This window comes from Pantherophis guttatus, chromosome 10, assembly GCF_059756535.1.
Source record: "Pantherophis guttatus breed Tessera chromosome 10, ASM5975653v1, whole genome shotgun sequence".
Classification (NCBI taxonomy): Eukaryota; Metazoa; Chordata; class Lepidosauria; order Squamata; family Colubridae; genus Pantherophis; species Pantherophis guttatus.
In genome coordinates, this window is record NC_142072.1 from 24,173,943 (window position 1) to 24,192,131 (window position 18,189).

Here is an 18,189-nt window from a genome sequence, read left to right on the forward strand (position 1 = left end):
AGCAAGGACAAAAACACATTCAGTGTCTGCTGGATAGAAAACAGCAGCATGGATTTTTTTTTCCCAAGGAGAACCATTGCATGCAAACACAGTTGAAAAAGGGACAGACAAGTTGTAGAGCAGCAGAATGTGATAGGTTGGTCCTTCGGATTCTGCAACCAAGCCATGGCTCCTAAGATTTGGATTTGACTCCACATGCAAAAAGTTTCATTTCATTTTGTTAGATAGCGCCCAATGTTCAAGTCTGTCAAGATCCTTCTGTATCTTGAGCCTATCTTCTGGAGTGTTGGCTATTCCTGCCAGCTTGGTGTCATCTGCAAATTTGATGAGTTCCCCATCTATCCCCTCATCCAAGTCATTGATGAAGATGTTGAAGAGCACTGGGCCTAAAACAGAGCCTTGGGGTACTCCACTGCATACTTCCCTCCATGTAGATGCAGTTCCATTGAGGACTACACCAGGGGTGGGTTCTAAAATTTTTTACTACCTGTTCTGTGGGCATGGCTTATTTTGTGGGCGTGGCTTGGTAGGGGGTAATGTGACTGGGTGGCCATGACCAATTTTTTTTTTTTACTTTTAAAAGCATTTTTTCTACAACCTTAAGAGGTTGAAGAGGTTATAGAAAAAATGCTTTTAAAAGCCTCTGATGATCCCAGCTGAGCCGCGCAATCATCAGAGGCTTTTTTTTTTTACTTTTAAAAGCATTTTTTTGGCCGAAGAGGTTGTAGAAAAAATGCTTTTAAAAGTAAAAGTAAAAAAACAAAGCCTCTGATGAGGTGGGCAGGGTAAGTGAGCGGCGACCGGGCCGGGAACTGGTTTGGGGGGTGGGGGTGGCTAGCCAATGTTATTACCGGTTCTCCAAACTACTACAAATTTTTACTACCGGTTCTTGTGAACCGGTGCGAACCGGTAGCAACCCACCACAGGACTACACGTTGAGTGCAGTTGGTCAGCCAGTTACAAATCCATCTGGTGATGATGCTGTCTGACCCACATTTTTCTACTTTATCTAGTAATAGGTTATAGTCTACTTTGTCAAACACAAACAAATTCTAAGATCGTTCGATGTCGCATTAACATACAGTATGTCTCATCTCATTTCCAAGCCTAAAGATCAAAGGCTTTGTATATGTTGGCTGCCTCCTTTCTTCCAATAATTGTGTGATTTTTTATTATTATTATTATTATATTTGGCGTGATGGGTTTGGCATCCCTCCAATGCAAATAATGGGTACTAGCAATTGTCTGAAAGTTGAATCATGACAGGCAAAGGTTGTCAAGAAGCTTCATCAGTCAGAGCAAATCAGTCATTGGAATGGACCAACTCTTGCCACACCAACCTTAGGAGTTTCTTCTGCAAGGCATTTTGGGGAGGAAACCTCTGAGGTTGGCATGGCAAGAGTTGGTCCATTCCAAGGACTCTCTGCCTAATGACTTGCATTGATTGATGAAGCTGTTTTAATGAGCAGCAAAACGTCTCAAGCCAACAAAAAATTGTCCAGTTGCCACAATTCCACCTTCAGACACTGGATGACTGTGAGTCTTCAATGGTACTACACTTAGAAAATGAATACTGGTTACTTTTAAACTTGATTAATATTTTTTTTAAGTTAGGCTGGATAAGCATCCAGACATTGGGTTAGCTTATGGTTGATTTTGCACAAATTCAGAAAATGGGTAAAATTGGTAACCAGGCTAAATACATCATCCAGGCATTCTAATCAGCAGTTTGCTGTTTTGCAGAATATCTGTCAGGCGCAAGGAACCAGGAACAGAAGTTGAGCTCAAAGCCCTAAAAGTTTATTACCTATATACAAGAATCGGATCTACGAACAGTCAAGCCAAATTGGTGCTAGATAAGGGTCAATGGGATTCAGGATGGGGAGGCTGGACTTGGGTCTTTTGTGGGAGAGTAGTGACTCCAAACTATTGATTCATTTATTCCGCCCTCCAGCCAGTGGTGGGTTTCAAAAATTTTTACTACCGGTTCTGTGGGTATGGCTTGGTGGGTGTGGCATTGCTTGGTGGGCGTGGCAGGGGAAAGATACTATAAAATCTCCATTCCCACCCCATTCCAGAGGAAGAATACTACAAAATCCCCATTTCCTCCCGATCAGCTGGGACTTGGGAGGCAGAGAATAGATGGGGGCAGGGCCAGTCAGAATTTTTACTACCAGTTCTCTGAACTACTCAAAATTTCCACTACCGGTTCTCCAGAACTGGTCAGAACCTGCTGAAACCCACCTCTGTCTCCAGCTCAGCTTGTTCCTCTCCTACATCATCTAGGCCAGTGGTGGGATTCAAAATTTTTTACTACTGGTTCTGTGGGCATGGCTTGGTGGGTGTGGCTTGGTGGGCGTGGCAAGGGAAGGATACTGAAAAATCTCCATTCTCTCCCCACCCCACTAACCTGCTTTCCAGCTCTGTTCTCCTGTGCTGGGCAACAAAAGAAGACCCAGCCAATCAGCTGGGACTCGATCAGCTGGGACTTGGGAGACAGTGAATAGATTGGGGGCGAGGCCAGCCAGAGGTTGAATTTGCCGGTTCTCTGAACTACTCAAAATTTCTGCTACTGGTTCGCCAGAACCGGTCAGAACCGGCTGAATACCACCTCTGATCTAGCCAAGGTATTCCTGCTTCTGGAGTGATCTTCCTGGGAAATGTAAAGATATTTCTCTTTCCATTCAAGTCATCTTTTTCTCTCCTCCAATGTGCTGCTGGTGGCTTTTGTAGTTGATTCTGCGTTAGCCTATCTTACATGCTCCACTTTCAAATGGGACACTATTTTTAATGGCCAGTATTGGGAGCTAGATTTAAATGTCTGCTCTCGAGTGTAATTAAGACTCAATTACCAAAAATAATTGTACTGTCATAAACCAAACAATACAGTCACTGGGCATAAGCAATAACAGATGAGACCATTAAGAACTTAATGAGTTTAATAACCAAATATCTTCTGACTCTTGTTGGCATTTCACCTGTAGAATCCATTTCTAATAGAGGAGTTACTTCAAAGAAAGATAGCTTTTCTCCCTTAAATAATTCACCTTTAAAATGATGCAGGGTTAGGCTTAGGGTTATAGGTTTGCTTTGTAGGAGGAGAACTTTGTTGGTCTACGGGGGAAAAAAATAAATCACAGGGAGTCTGGTAGCCCCTTTTCCAGCTAAATAATTTCATTAAATGGGTTAAAGCTATCTTGAGCTGCAGCTCATTTGATCAGATGTATAAAGTGGCTAAATTGATGTAGGATTTAAAGCGGGGGGGGGGGAAGGGAGGAAACGATGAGAAGAAAGATTGTTTATACAGATACAGGATGTACATGAGACAGATTATAAGTACCTTATCAATTAACAATTGAGATGTGTTCAAAACCCATTACTTTTATTGAGTCCTTCTGAGATTGCCTTTTGATGTGAATCGAGCATTCTCTTGCTCATCTTTTTTTTTTCTTTCTTTCTTTCTTATTTTATATCACAGGGTAAAGTACAGGATTTTTATTTATTCATTTCTATATTGAACTTTTAAACTTTTTAATTTAAGTTTAAAAGTTCAATATAGAAATGAATAAATAAAAATTCTGTTAAACTTGGGGTGCATTCAACTTGTATTTGGAATGAGTAGAAAGCGGAAATGTTGAAAAAAGCTTACACAAGATGAGTCTACGCAGCCTCTTGTCCTAATTTGGTTGATGTTAGTTTACTGAGAAGAGCACAGTTTGCTAGCTTTTCATAATAAAATGCCAATGGTTTTGCTCACACAACATTATGACTGTAATTTTGTTGCTTGTATCCTTACAATTTATATTGATATTGTTTCCTGATTGTTTATTTGTACACTATGACTATCATTAAGTGTTGTACCTTATGATTCTTGACAAATATATCTTTTCTTTTCTGTACTCCGAGAGCATATCCACCAAGACAAATTCCTTGTGTGTTCAATCACACTTGGCCAATAAAAAATTCTATTCTATTCTAACATTCTAAGCCAAAGCTTAAAGGAACCACGCGATAGTTGAACATTTCATGTGGCAGTATCTTCAGAGGTACCAGAATTGACATCCCAGATTAACTTGGTGCCAAAGCCAAAGCCAAAGCCAAGCCAAGATCATAATGGCTGGAGTTTACATGTGATTCCAGTTCTTGGGTCAACCAACCTAAAGACCTGCGGAGAGATCAAGTGACAGTTGCAGAGCAGCACAAAGGAGACTCGGTCATATCATGAAGTGTCTTACCAGGATGATTGAGCTGCATAGTACTCCTGCTCCACTGTGATAGCCCCACAATAGCCACCATCTTGGCCCCCAGGCTGGATCGCCGCTTCTTAGTGGAGGAAAGACTTGCTGAATCGGAATTGCCACCATTACTCTTCTCTATGTTGTACATTTCTCCACTGATGCTGGAGCTGCGAACCACATTCCTGGCTGCAGAGTTGCTCGTCTCTCCATTCAGCATGGCCACCTGAGGGGACCTCACTGGCTGCGGACAAGCTGGGTGAAGCTGCAAGAGAAGACCAGGAGATATGAAGCAGGAGAAGTTGGTCCTTCTGTTAACAACAGAGGCAGGCAAACTGTTTTGGGGTGAAAAATAATGTGACCAGTACTCTTTATATACCGTATTTTTTGGAGTATAAGATGCACTGAAGTATAAAATGCAGCTTAGTTTTTGGGGAGGAAAATAGGAAAAAAAAAATCTGCCTACCAGGTATTCATCTGGCTAGCATCCTGGTCAGCTTCAGCACATTAGTTTGCTTGTTTTTATCTCCTGCTTGGGGATAAAAGGCACAGCTGAGAGGAAGCTTCTAAGCACAGCTGAGAGGAAGCAGCCATGAGAAAAGCAGGCAAAGCACGGGGAGATCGCTTCACTCAGCTAAGCATCTAGTTAGGGCTGAAAAAAAGCTTCTAAAGAACAGCTGAGAGTTGGAGCAAAGCAAGGAGATTGCTTCACTCACTAGTGCCTCGTTAGCACCTCATTAGGACTGAAAAAAAGCTTTGAAAGCACAACTGATCTTTGGAGAGAGAAGCAATGAGAAAAGCAGGCAAACCACGGAGATCGCTTCACTCACTAGCGCTAGGGCTAGTGAGTGAAGGGTTAGGGCTGAAAAAAAGCTTCACAGCTGAGAGTCGGAGGGAGCAGGCAAAGCAGGGAAGCGGAGATCACTTCAATTGCCAGCGTCTCATTAGGGCTGAAAAAAAGCTTCAAAAAAGCTACATTCGGAGTATAAGATGCACCCAAATTTTCAGCCTCTTTTATGAGGGAAAAAAGTGTGTCTTATACTCCGAAAAATACGGTATTTTGCTCTGACCTGAAACCATATCAACACAGGTCCAGCTAACTCCCTGGAACTATACCTGGACAACCATACCCAAAAAGGGGGGAACAGAGACTGACTGAAAATTCTCCAGAACTGTTAGACCCCACAATGCTTTCTTGAGGAAGGGGGTCCACCACCACCTTTGGAGTACTGTAGAAAGAATCATCTCATCTCTCGGGCATGAATTTGCCATCATGGATGCACCACACATCATCACCTGGGAAGCCTTAATCAACCAGGGGGGTCATGGATCTAATAAGCAGGTAGACAGAGTAACAGTTGTGAAGATTCTGTCCACTTTTGTAAGACTCTTTCCAGGCAACAGGAAAAGACCAACTCAACAGAACCTGCCCAGTCAGAGCCTAATTTAGGTGAGATCCAAGTGACTTTATCTAGCAGAAGACTAGACTATTCCTCATGGAAGCTTTGTAGATATGTTGGGAGGGGAGGAAACAAAGGAAATTTCCCATCTTTTTACTCTTACAACAACAACCCAATATTATGTGACTAATGCCAAGTTTTCCAGGGACTTTCCATGGTTGAGGGAGGATCTGCATCTTGGTCTATCCATTCCTGGTTCGACACCTGTACCACCACATCACAATGGTAGGTAAAGGTAAAGGTTCCCCTCGCACATATGTGCTAGTCATTCCAGACTCTAGGGGGCGGTGCTCATCTCCGTTTCAAAGCTGAAGAGTCAGCGCTGTCCGAAGACGTCTCCGTGGCCATGTGGCCGGCATGACTAAATGACAAAGGTGCACGGAACACTGTTACCTTCCCACCAAAGGTGGTCCCTATTTCTCTACTTGCATTTTTTACGTGCTTTCAAACTGCTAGGTTGGCAGAAGCTGGGACGAGTAACAGGAGGTCACCCCATTACGGGGTAGTAGGGATTCGAACCACTGAACTGCCGACCTTTCGATCGACAAGCTCAGCGTCTTAGCCACTGAGCCACCGCGTCCCTTTTTCACAATGGTATTACGCCACAATAAAATGGTACCCAATGTTTATAATACAATTATTTCCCCCAGAAGTTGACTCTGTCTGGCAGGAAGAAGTCTGTTGCTTTCTGTTCTGTTCCAAAAGGATAAAATAGAACATGAGATTGCCTGAATTTTAGAAAAGGTCAAAATGCCCATTACTGAAGATACATCCTGGTTGCCTTTGCTGGTGAATTATTTTGTTTGTTTTTTGTTTTATTAAAAATAATTATGGTTTATAAATGCCAACCCTCTCTGCTAAAGTTAAAGTTCATGTCAGAGTGTTCTATTTGTACTATTGGATGACCAATATCACCACCAGATACAGTGAGAGCCAATCCTTGCCCTGCTGGAGAGCTAAACCATATTTAATGTTCAAAAGAGGTTTTCTAGGATGCAAGAGTAGAAATAGTAAATATTCTGCACTGCTTCGGGAAGAAGTAATTGAAATGCAAAGATTCTCAGGGGTGGGTGGCAGAATACCTTCCTGGAAGTCATAATATGTACTCCAGAATCAGTTCCTCTAATCCCGGAAGGCTTGTTATCAGCCTCCACAAAACCAAGAAAGACACACTGTGATTCTTCCAAGCAGATTTCTTTATTGTTCCTCGCTTATAGACAGAATCTTGCCAAAGTAAAGCAAATTACCAACCTCCTAAACTATTAGGGAGGAGCTATCTTCATCCTCTTTCTCTCACTCAAGATATCTGAGCTGAGTTGTCTCTAGCTTCTTTGGAATGCACTCCTTTCCTGGAAGTTACTTACCTGAGTTAAGTCTGGGACAGGAAGAGAATTTTAGAAACTTAAATTGGCTCCTCATTAATTCTCTTGGCATTAAGAGGATGGGAGGAAAAATGGTCTCAACCTTAAAATAGTCTTACTAGAGAGTTCTAGAAAGTCTTGTGGAGTTGTTTTCCAACCTGACCTACCTCAAGAGCTGAGAAAAAGGTAGCCAAATATATAACTTAATCCAGCTTTCCATGAACCCAGTGAATTACAGGTAACATCAGCTAGAGAGGCCCATGATTTGACACCAAACTCCATTCATGTAGCACACTCACTTCAGACAAATTCAAGTATGACTAAAACCAGCCAAATTATGACCATGTCTTTTCAAACCAAAGACACCAGATAGTATCTCTTGCTAGGACTGGGAAACACTCACCAAAACCCTAGAGAACTGCTGTTAGTGTGAAAGAGCTTTCTGCACCTGTTCAAAATTGCTTTTCTGTATTTATTTATTTATTTATTTATTTATTTATTTATTTATTTATTATTTATTGGTCAACAAGTACAAGGAAACAAGTAACAGTATAAACATAGACATGGACCCATGAAAAAAAATTGGCACAAATAAAAGGATATAAATAAGCAAAACATAGCCATAAACATATCGAATGAGTACATATAAATTTGGGCAGTAGGACAGGGACGGTAGGCACGCTGGTGCGCTTATGGATGCCCCCTTTACGGACCTCTTAAGAAACATGAAAGGTGCACGGTAGACAGTTTAAGGTAAAAGGTATCGGGATTAGAGAGACTAACAACAGGATCAGGTAGAGTGCTCCAGACATTTACTACGCTATTGCAGAAGTCATATTTCCTACAATCAAGATTAGAACGAATTACATTGAGTTTGAATCAATTTTCTAGGCATGTTTGGACAATTAAAGTATGTTCTAGGATTAAAACCATGGCTTACATGAATGTCTGAATGATTTTCATGTGTCATCTAGGTGGAGTTGACCCCTTCCTTATCAATATAATGGTATCTGCAGCCACATCTAGCTGCACTGTATAGATTAGAATCTCTTGTTATCATAGTTGATTATATTAAAAAAAAACATTAGTCCTACCCCCGTTTCCCCGAAAATAAGACATCCCCTGATAATAAGGCCAATCGGGCTTTTGAGTGCATGCACTAAAATAAGCCTCCCCCCGAAAATAAGCTCTCCCCCAAAATATTTAAAAGCAGAGCTGGAAATCAGGTAAGATGGCAAGAGGAACCCCATCTATTCCATGCACCCCAAAATAATAAGACCTCCCCGAAAATAAGGCCAAACGCTTATTTCGGGGTTCAAAAAAATATAAGACAGGGTCTTATTTTCGGGGAAACACAGTACTCTGTGGGGGAAATAGCTGTGATGGTGGTGGTACTTCCAAAGGCTCACTGATGTGGTGGAATGAGGGGCTGCATTCCAGAGGACCAGGAGACAGCAAAATTTAATTAATTTGGTCAGGAGAAACTCAGTTAAGAAGGCTCCTCCCTAATGATTTGCAGAGTACATCTATGGTGATAACAAGGATTGCTTTAGTTTGGCACGATTTTGTGTATCGGTGAGGAACAATAAAGGAAAAGCTCAGAAGTTACTCTTCATGTCTTTCTCGGTACTTGGGGCCTGACAGCTGGTAACCCTTGAAGCTTTAGCTGAAAAAGACTTACGTTGTTTTATTGTTTTTTTTTAATTATTTATTAAATTTAGGTACTGGCTATCTCATTCTCTGAGTAGAGAATGCTAGCAGGAGCAATAAATTTGGTTCATTTTGCTAAAAGCTTTGAACTTCAAATATTATGCCAAATTAGCTAGGCAGCCTTAAACTGAAAACCAACAGAGCTAGCATATCCAGATGACTCAGTTACCAAGATAACAAGCAGTAACATTGCCATAAATACATTTGGTGCAGCTTTGCTAGATTTTTGCTAGTTAAAAATGCCCCTATTTCTGTATATTCTTCTGTCACAATTTTGGGGCCAATGATTACATTTTTTTCTAAGAAACATCTACCCTCCCTTGAAAAGCATTTAATGTGAGTATTTATCTTCTCCAATCTTGTCCATATATTCCTTCATTACTGATGCTTTACTAATACCTCCATTCTCTAGTGCAGACTTTCTCAATCTTGGCAGCTTCAAGATATATGGACTTCAGACTCCCAGAATTCTTCAGCCAGCATAGCTGGCAAGGGAATTCTGGAAGTTGAAGTCCACACATCTTCAAGTTACCAAGATTGCGAAACACTGCTCTAAATGTCTTAGAACAACAATTTGCAGTTAAATACTAAGTCTTGTACCCCAACACAACTAGAGATCACACAAAGGGCAAAATCTACTCAAGAAATGCATGTATATACCAGTGGTGAAATCTAAAACTTGTTACTACCGGTTCTGTGGGCGTGGCTTGGGGGGGGGTAATGTGACTGGGTGGGCATGGCAATTTTTTTTTTGTACTTTTAAAACCATTTTTTCTACGACCTCTTTGGTGAAGAGGTTGTAAAAAAATGATTTCAAAAGGCTCTGATGATCCCAGCTGAGTTGCCTGATCAGCAGAGGCTTTTAAAAAAAGCCTCTGCTGATCAGGCAACTCAGCTAGGATCTTCAGAGGCATTTAAAAGAAAAAAAGGGTTTTTTTCTTTTAAAAGTCTTTGACGATCCCAGTTGAGCCACGCGATCATCAGAGGCTTTTTTTTTTACTTTTAAAAGCATTTTTTCAGCCGAAGAAGTTGTAGAAAAAAATGCTTTTAAAAGTAAAAAAAAAGCCTCTGATGATTGTGCGGCTCAGCTGGGCATGGTGGGGGGGGTGCAGAGTTTTTTGCTACCAGTTCTCCGAACCACCCGCCTCCATCGCTACCGGATCGGGCGATCCAATCCGAATCAGGAGCATTTCACCCCTGGTATATACTGATTGATTCACATGAACACTTAAATCAGGTCATTTGTACATCTGTTAGCTGCATTCTCACATTACCCTCAGCCCAGCTGAGGTTAACCTGCATTTTTTATTTTAGTCTTTAGCATGTTATGTAAATCCAGATTCATAGTTCAACTTGTGCAGACTGGCTGAATAAAGAGCTGCATGTTAGGTAAACCCAGACCTTGATTGAGAAAACATCACAAAAGCAGCTCAGCCTGTCATTTTTTGACAAGATATGTATGTGATCAAAGGCAACTGAAGAGCAGAAAACTCAAACATCATATTTCCTGCATTATTCACTTCTTAATCGTAAAGCCAAAGCTGCTTTTTTTTTTTCAAAACAACACCAGCGTCATGCTACAAGCATTCTCCCAAGATGCCTCAATATTATTAAAATGTTTACTGGAAAATGGCAAAACGGAGAGAGTTACAAACATTTCTATTTACAGTGCAAAATTGGCATTCTGTAGATGTTCTATGAAACTTCCAGAACAAATTTTCATGAAACCTTATAACCAGTGTTTCTTAATCTCAGCAACTTTCAGCTGGGTGGATTTCAACTCCCAGAATTCCTCATTCAGTTGTTGAGATTTTTTTTAAAAAAGATACATATTTCTTGGAAGTCTATGGAGATACTCAAGTCATCTAGGACATGGTTGTCCCAAAAGTGATTTTCCAAAAGGTAAGTGGACTGTCTTTGTTTTTCCTTGAAGACGTTTCGCTTCTCAGTTCTTGGATGAGAAGCAAAACGTCTTCAAGGAAAAACAAAGTCCATCTTTGGGAACATTTCCCAACAGTTACCCTTTAACTTAATGCAACAACTTTTTTTGTACCCCTTTTCAATGATCGAGTGGTAATTATTTAGGTATATATTTAAGGCCAAGAATAAAAACAAAGACATAATTACAAAATGCACGCCACTTTTTCAAATATTTGTACTTGAGTGGAGAACAGGAATGTTAATCATCCCTACATCTTGCTTTGCTCCCTGGATTTCACCTTCTCTATCTGGTAACGTGGCAGAGTGCAGATCCTACAAGTTGTACAAGACCTTCAGGAGACTCGCTCCCTTCCTCCCCCACCTCCAGATTCCAAAATCAGAGCGTTCCTTGGACCATTTCTGCTTTTGGGTCAGCCTAGGATCCTGGTGTTTCAGAAGCGACATCTGATTTGGGGCACTGCCAGAAAAGGTGTGAAATGCCCAGCTGGATTACTTACTAGCTTTGGGTTTTTTTTTTCCTTGCTATGAATAATTTAGTCCTCAAGGGCGATGGACACCTCCTTCTTCCTGAGGAAGCTAAATTATTCATTCCCAGCCACTTTGCAACAATAGAGGGAGACGGTATTGGCAACACTTGGGAAAATGTTTCCCGGAACACCACTGATACGAAAAAGGAAGAGAGAGAAAAAAAGAGATGGAGGAAGAAGAGAGGAAAAAGGAAAAGGGAGAGGGAGAGAGAATCACCACTCTTGACTGCTGAGCAGGAAACCGCACACCTTCCATCAGCTTGTCAAACTAAAACCAGACTGCAGTTGATCGGAATGAAACAGGGAGCAACTATTCCTTCTCTTCCCTTGCAACTTCTGTGGTTTTTCTTCTAGGGAACGGATGTTATTTTGATCTCCAAGCAGTGGCTGGGGAAATCAATTCATTTCGCCAAGCCAAGCCAAAGTGTCCAAGTTAGAGATGGGTCAATTGAGAGCCATCAGCAGAAATCAGACCACAGCTGTTCCCCCCAGCTGAAGTCTCAGGATGCCCATTGTGAATCACAAGGGTTTGAAGAGCTCCCTCCATTTCTAAAATGGAAGCCAATTTTTCATAGGTGGGACTTCTTACGTGCATCATGCGAGAAACGCATTTGTTCCACAATCCACTTCTTCGTTGTTCCCCTTTTTTTTTTTAATAGAAAAAATCATTTTGTTTCGTTTTTGTTTTAGTATTATTATTACTATTCCTGGTTTTTTTATATCAAATTTTATTAATTTTATCAAAATATAATGTTTCTATTAACTACTTTGTCACTAATACAGGTACCCTGTTTTCCCCCAAAATAAGGCATCCCCTGATAATAAGCCCAATCGGGCTTTTGAGCACATGGCAATAAGGCCAAGCACTTATTTTAGGGTTCAAAAAAATATAAGACAGGGTCTTATTTTTGGGGAAACATGGTAGTCCTCAACTTATGACCACAATTGAGCCCAATATTTATGTTAGTGAGTGAGAAATTGGTTAAGTGAGTTTACTCCATTTTACGACTTTTCTTGCCCCGTTTGTTAAGCAAATCACTGCAGTTCTTAAATTAGTAGCACGGGTTGTTAAGTGAATCTGGCTTCCCCATTGACTTTGCTTGTCAGAAGGTCACAAAAGTGACCCCAGGATACTGCAACCGTCATAAATGTGAGTCAGTTGTTAAGCATCTGAATGTAAATCACTTGATCATGGGGATGCTGCAATGGTCATAAATGTGAAAAAATGATCATAAATCAGTTTTTTCAGTGCAAGTTTCAACTAAATGAACTGTTGTAAGTCAAGGACTACCTGTATAATATCTAGAAGACAGGTTAATAATTTTCAAATATATTTAGTAGTTTAAAAATTTTGAGAGGGCCTATTTCTCAAGGGTGGGAACTAATGTAATAATAAATAAATAAATAACTTTATTATCATTGTACATGTATACACAGTATACCCATACAAAGAAATTCATCTTAACACCCAAAGACCAGGTCCAACACACATAACAATCCCCAAACACCCCCTCCCCAACCACTACAAATTCCCCACCAATAAAACAACCAAACATCCACACAACGGACCAAGTAATGCTGTCCAACAGCTCACTGATGGTGGCCCTTTAGTTCATTGTTAAATGCAATTATAGCTCTGGGATAAAAACTATTCAGAAAACGTATTGTCCAAGTTTTAATTGTTCTGTGTGTAATAATGTATTAATCAATATTCAACTAGGGGAGATAATATGTGTATACTATGTGTGTTGGCCTTTTTTTGACACACCTTTTTCTTTTTTAATGTTTTGATTGTTTTTTGTTTTTCTTATTTTTTGTTTCTTTTTGGATTTTTGGGAGGAGAGTTTTGTATTTGTATTTTAACTTTGCCTTGAATAAAATTTTATTTTATTTTATTTTATTCAGAACCTGTCAGAACCTGCTGAATTTCACCCCTGGATTGTGGGCTAACAACAGCAGTGAAATCCAGCAGGTTCTGGAGAACCGGTAGCGGAAATTTTGAGTAGTTTGGAGAACCGGCAAATGCCACCTCTGGCTGGTCCTAGAGTGGGGTGGGAATGGGGATTTTGCAATATCCTTCCCTCAGAAGTGGGGAGGGAATGGAGATTTTGCAATATCCTTCCCCCTGGAGTGGGGAGGGAATGGGGATTTTGCAGTAGGAATGAGGATTTTGCAGTATCCTTCCCTCAGGAGTGGGGAGGGAATGGGGGTTTTGTAGTAGGAATGGGGATTTTTCAGTATCCTTCCCCCTGGAGTGGGGAGGGAATGGAGATTTTGCAGTATCCTTCCCCTGCCACGTCCACCAAGCCACGCCCACAGAACCGGTAGTAAAATAAATGTGGATTTCACCACTGGCTAACAATTTTTGTTTTCTTTTTCCTAAAAGGATTAGGAAAACCTATGTGGGAATGCCATTCTTGCCAATGCTACCCCAGCCTCAATTAAGCTGGCAAATCAGCCGTTCTCCAGGAAATCTGTACCAACAGACCTCTCCTGCCAGCCTTTTAAACAAAAGACTTCACCGCATTTCCCGAGGGTTAACCAGCACTGTTACTTTTCTCTGGAAAACCACAAGGCAGAGATTGCTTTCCCCATACCAATGGCAAATGTCAAAGCAATACTTAGCACAGTGGTACAAATTAAGCAGTAACACAAATAATAAGGCCCTTCACTTTTCCGCCCGCTCTGTGTTGAAAGAAGTATGTTGGTTTTCATTGAAACGTAATTGGCAGATTTTTGGCATCCATCTCATCCTTTTGGCCTGCTTAGCTATTCAGCAAAGCTGGTTTAAAGGCACAGACAAACAGGAAGGTGTGAAATGGGTTTCCTCAGCCTGAACAACCCAATTACTAAATTTCAGTTCTCAACAACCACAACTTGCATGGCGTGATGGGAGTTGTAGTCCACACAGTTGTCACCAGCCAAGCTCGACAAGGCTGTGGTTAAATTGTGAAGGCATCTTCTGTACAAAACAATAATAGGATCGGGTTCATACTCCATGCTAAACCACAGCTTATTCAACGATCGCCAGTTTGGCGTAGTATTTAAGGCACCAGGCTAGAAAGCAAGAGACCATGGATTTTATCCCATCTTAAGCCCAAAGCCATAATTATCTACTGCAGATTAGATTAGAAGATGAAGAAGTAAAAGAGACAATGTTAACATGGGCGAAAAACTTTGGTTAGGCAATAGAATTAGAGAAATGGCAACAACTATTAGGAAAGGAATTATAAATTGACTATGGCAACTGCATATGAAGAAAAATTATATAAAATGTTTTATAGATGGCATATGCCACCAGAAAAACTAGCAAAAATGTTTAAAGATAAATCAGCTAAATGCTGGAAATGTTTGCATTTGCCGGTATCATATTATCATATAAGGTGGTCATGTATGGAAGCAAAAAACTATTGGTCTAGAATAAAGATATGGTTAGAGGAAATGTTACATAAACCTATAGAATTAAAACCAGAGATTTTTCTATTGGGTATTTTGCCAGAAAGATATAGCAAAAAAGAAGTATACTTAATTATGCATAAAATAACAGCAGCAAGAATTGTATTTGCACAAAATTGGAAGATGGAGAAAATTCCGTCAGAAGTAATAAAAAAGATTTTAGACTGTGCGGAAATGAACAGATTGACATTAAGAATAAAAGATAAAGAGGAATTGGTGTTTTCAAGACATGAGAAAGATTCTACGTATGGATAGAAAAGAAATATGAATAAAAGTTGATAGATAAATGATATAAATAATAGAAAGTTAAATGAGGGATAAGATAAAAAAGAAATAGAAACTCGGATGACACCAGAGTAGATGGAAAAGGGGGATGGATGGGTGGGAGAAAGAAGATTATAAATATAAATGTACAATTATGAAATGATAGATTGGGTAAAATGGGAAAGAAATTGAAAAGAAAGTATATATTATTAGAAAATTGGACTTGCTCGGATACCAAATAAGGGAAATATTGCACAACAAAGGAGAAAGAAAGGAAAGAGGAATAGAGGGATAGAGGAGGAGAGGGAGAGAGAGGAATGGAAGAGGAAGAGGAAGGAGAGGAAGAAAGGATAGGGGACAAGAGCAGGAGAGAAGATGAGAAAGGGGGGAAAGAGGGGAGGAGTGGGGGAGAGGAAGGGGAAGTAAGGGAGGAGAGGAGGAGGAAGAAAGGAGAAGAAGAAAGGAGAGAGGGAGAGGAAAGAAAGAAGAAGGAGAAGAAGGTTTGTTGTGAAAAGAGGGAAAAGAGAGGGTAGAAGAGCAACCCCAAATGTAATTAAAAGGTCTTATTTTTATGCTTTCATTAGGAAAAAATATGTATATATATATGATCAATTATGGATAAGAGAATGTACCTTTACAATATATAAGAAATAAAAATAAAAAACTTTTATTAAAAAAAAAAGCCCAAAACCAGGTAGATGAGCTTGGGCCAATCATTTTCTTGCAACCTTACGAAGGAGGCAATGCAAACCACTCCCCGTTTCCCCCCCAAAAAAACTTGCTAAGAAAACTACAGGGACTTATCAGTGGTGGGTTTCACTTACCTTTCCTACCAGTTTGCTCGCGCAGAGCGTATTTGATGGTGTCCGGGCGGGTGGGCGGAACCTTCCACTGCCACTACTACTGGTTCGCCTGATCCGGGGTGAACCGGTAGCGACCCACCACTGGCACTTATCCATGCCAGAAGGTAACACTGAAACAAGGGCATGTTTTTTTTTAAAAAAAAATGAAGAAATCATTGTTTTCTCGTTAGAATATTATTGGTAAGCAATGGTTTGTTTATTAATTGATCACTATCTAGATTAACTTCCCATGCTAAAATATCAAGCAGTAGTGAAATCCAAATTTTTTAAGTACCGGTTCTGTGGGCTTGGCTTGGTGGGCGTGGCAGGGGAAGGATAATGCAAAATCCCCATTCCCTCTCCACTCCTGGGGGAAGGATATTGCAAAATCCCCATTTCCACCCCACTCTGGGGCCAGCCAGAGGTGGTATTTGCCGGTTCTCCAAACTACTCAAAATTTCCGCTACTGGTTCTCCAGAACCTGTCAGAATCTGCTGGATTTCACCCCTGCAACAACGGTTTATAAAATAGAAGGATTGAGTACAAGTAACATGTTAAACGAAAACAACAACCCACTAGACTAAGGAGGAAAAGAATGTTGCAGGTCCCATTCCCTAAGGAGATACATCAGAAGAAGGGCCTTCTCTGTGGTGGCTCCCTCTCTCTGGAACATCATTCCCCACCCCCCCACCCCCCCAAGATTAGACTGGCCCCAGTCTAACACTCTTTTGGAAGGCCCTGAAGCTGTGATTCTGTCAGTGGGCCTGGGGAACCCAGAGCAGGATGAAGCCCATTAAATGGTTAGTATGAATGTGTGTTGTCGCCAGGGTGGGAGGCAGAGGTGGGTTTCAGCAGGTTCTGACCAGTAGCGGAAATTTTGAGTAGTCCAGAGAACCAGTAGTAAAAATTCTGACTGGCCCCTCCCCCATCTATTCTCTGCCTCCTGAGTCCCAGCTGATCGGGAAGAAATGGGGATTTTGCAGTATCCTTTCCCTGGATTGGGGAGGAAATGGGGATTTTGCAGTATCCTTCCCCTGCCACGCCCACCAAGCCACACCCACCAAGCCACACCACGCCCACCAAGCCATGCCCACCAAGCCACACCATGCCCACCAAGCCACGCCCACCAAGGCACACCACGCCCACCAAGCCATGCCCACCAAGCCACACCACGCCCACCAAGCCACACCCACCAAGCCACACCACGCCCACCAAGCCACACCCACCAAGCCACACCCACAGAACCGGTAGTAAAAAAATTTGAATCCCACCATTGGTGGGGATGTGTGTGTGGAGGGTTATTATTTCATTATTTTTCTTTTTTATTATATCTTATTTCTTTTATATGCTGTTTTTATATCTTTGTAAGCCACCTTGAGTTGCTATGTGCAAGTACGTGGCAATATAAAATGTCTATAAATAAATAAAAAATGGAAGAAGTTAGTTCCAAGCCTACTGAAGAGAAGGGGACGGCTGAGGAAGAGATGATTAGATAGTGTCACTGACGCAATGAACATGAATTTGGGCAGACTCCAGGAGACAGTGGAGAACAGAGTGGGGCCTGTCTGGGCTATATCTAAGGGGTCGTGAAGAGTCAGACACGACTTAGTGACGGAACAACAAAGTCCAAATATCTTTTCATGCTGTGGCAACAATCCATGGATGACTTCCTCTGTTTATAACCAGGTTTCCCTACAGCAAAAGCCTATAACATAAGTGGGACAGAGTGAATGAATGACTGACTGGCTCAAGATCACCCATGGAACTCTATGGTCAAGTGAGAATTTGAACCTAAATTTCCTAGATCCAAGCTCAACAACTTAACATTACATGCACCCTCTAGCTATAAAGGTAAAGGTAAAGGTTCCCCTCGCACATACGTGCTAGTTGTTCCCGACTCTAGGGGGCGGTGCTCATCTCCGTTTCAAAGCCGAGGAGCCAGCGCTGTCCGAAGACGTCTCTGTGATCATGTGGCCAGCATGACTCAACGCCAAAGGGGCACGGAACGCGGTTACCTTCCCACCAAAGGTGGTCCCTATTTTTCTACTTGCATATTTGATGGGCTTTCAAACTTCTAGGTTGGCAGAAGCTGGGACAAGTAACGGGAGCTCACCCTGTTACGCGGCACTAGGGATTCAAACCGCTGAACTGCCGACATTTCGATCGACAAGCTCAGCGTCTTAGCCACTAGTCACCCCTTTATATCAGTGTTGCTCAACCTTGGTGACTGTCTGGACTTCAACTCCCAGAATTCTCCAGCCAGCACTGCCTTATACATTGTTCCATCACATATGCATCAATTGGTTTTGCGGTGCTTTTGCCTGCTGTAATTGCAGAGACAGGTAGATATTTTAGTTTAGAAAAAAAAATTAGAATTCTCTGTTAGCAAGTCC

At 41.3% G+C, this 18,189-nt stretch overlaps 1 protein-coding gene across 5 annotated transcripts in view; it reads right to left on the reverse strand.

Moving 5' to 3' along the window:
- RIMS3 (regulating synaptic membrane exocytosis 3) overlaps positions 1 to 18,189 on the reverse strand; it is a 98,336-nt gene that overhangs the window by 50,397 nt on the left and 29,750 nt on the right. For 3 of the 5 annotated variants that reach the window (XM_034413360.3, XM_034413361.3, XM_087876804.1), the window contains exon 2: positions 4,236 to 4,500. In XM_034413360.3, the coding sequence (XP_034269251.1) occupies positions 4,236 to 4,500 (265 nt within the window). Of the gene's footprint in view, positions 1 to 4,235; positions 4,501 to 15,778; positions 15,928 to 18,189 lie in introns of all 5 variants that reach the window. The other 2 variants (XM_060691417.2, XM_060691418.2) reach the window with 1 other exon arrangement.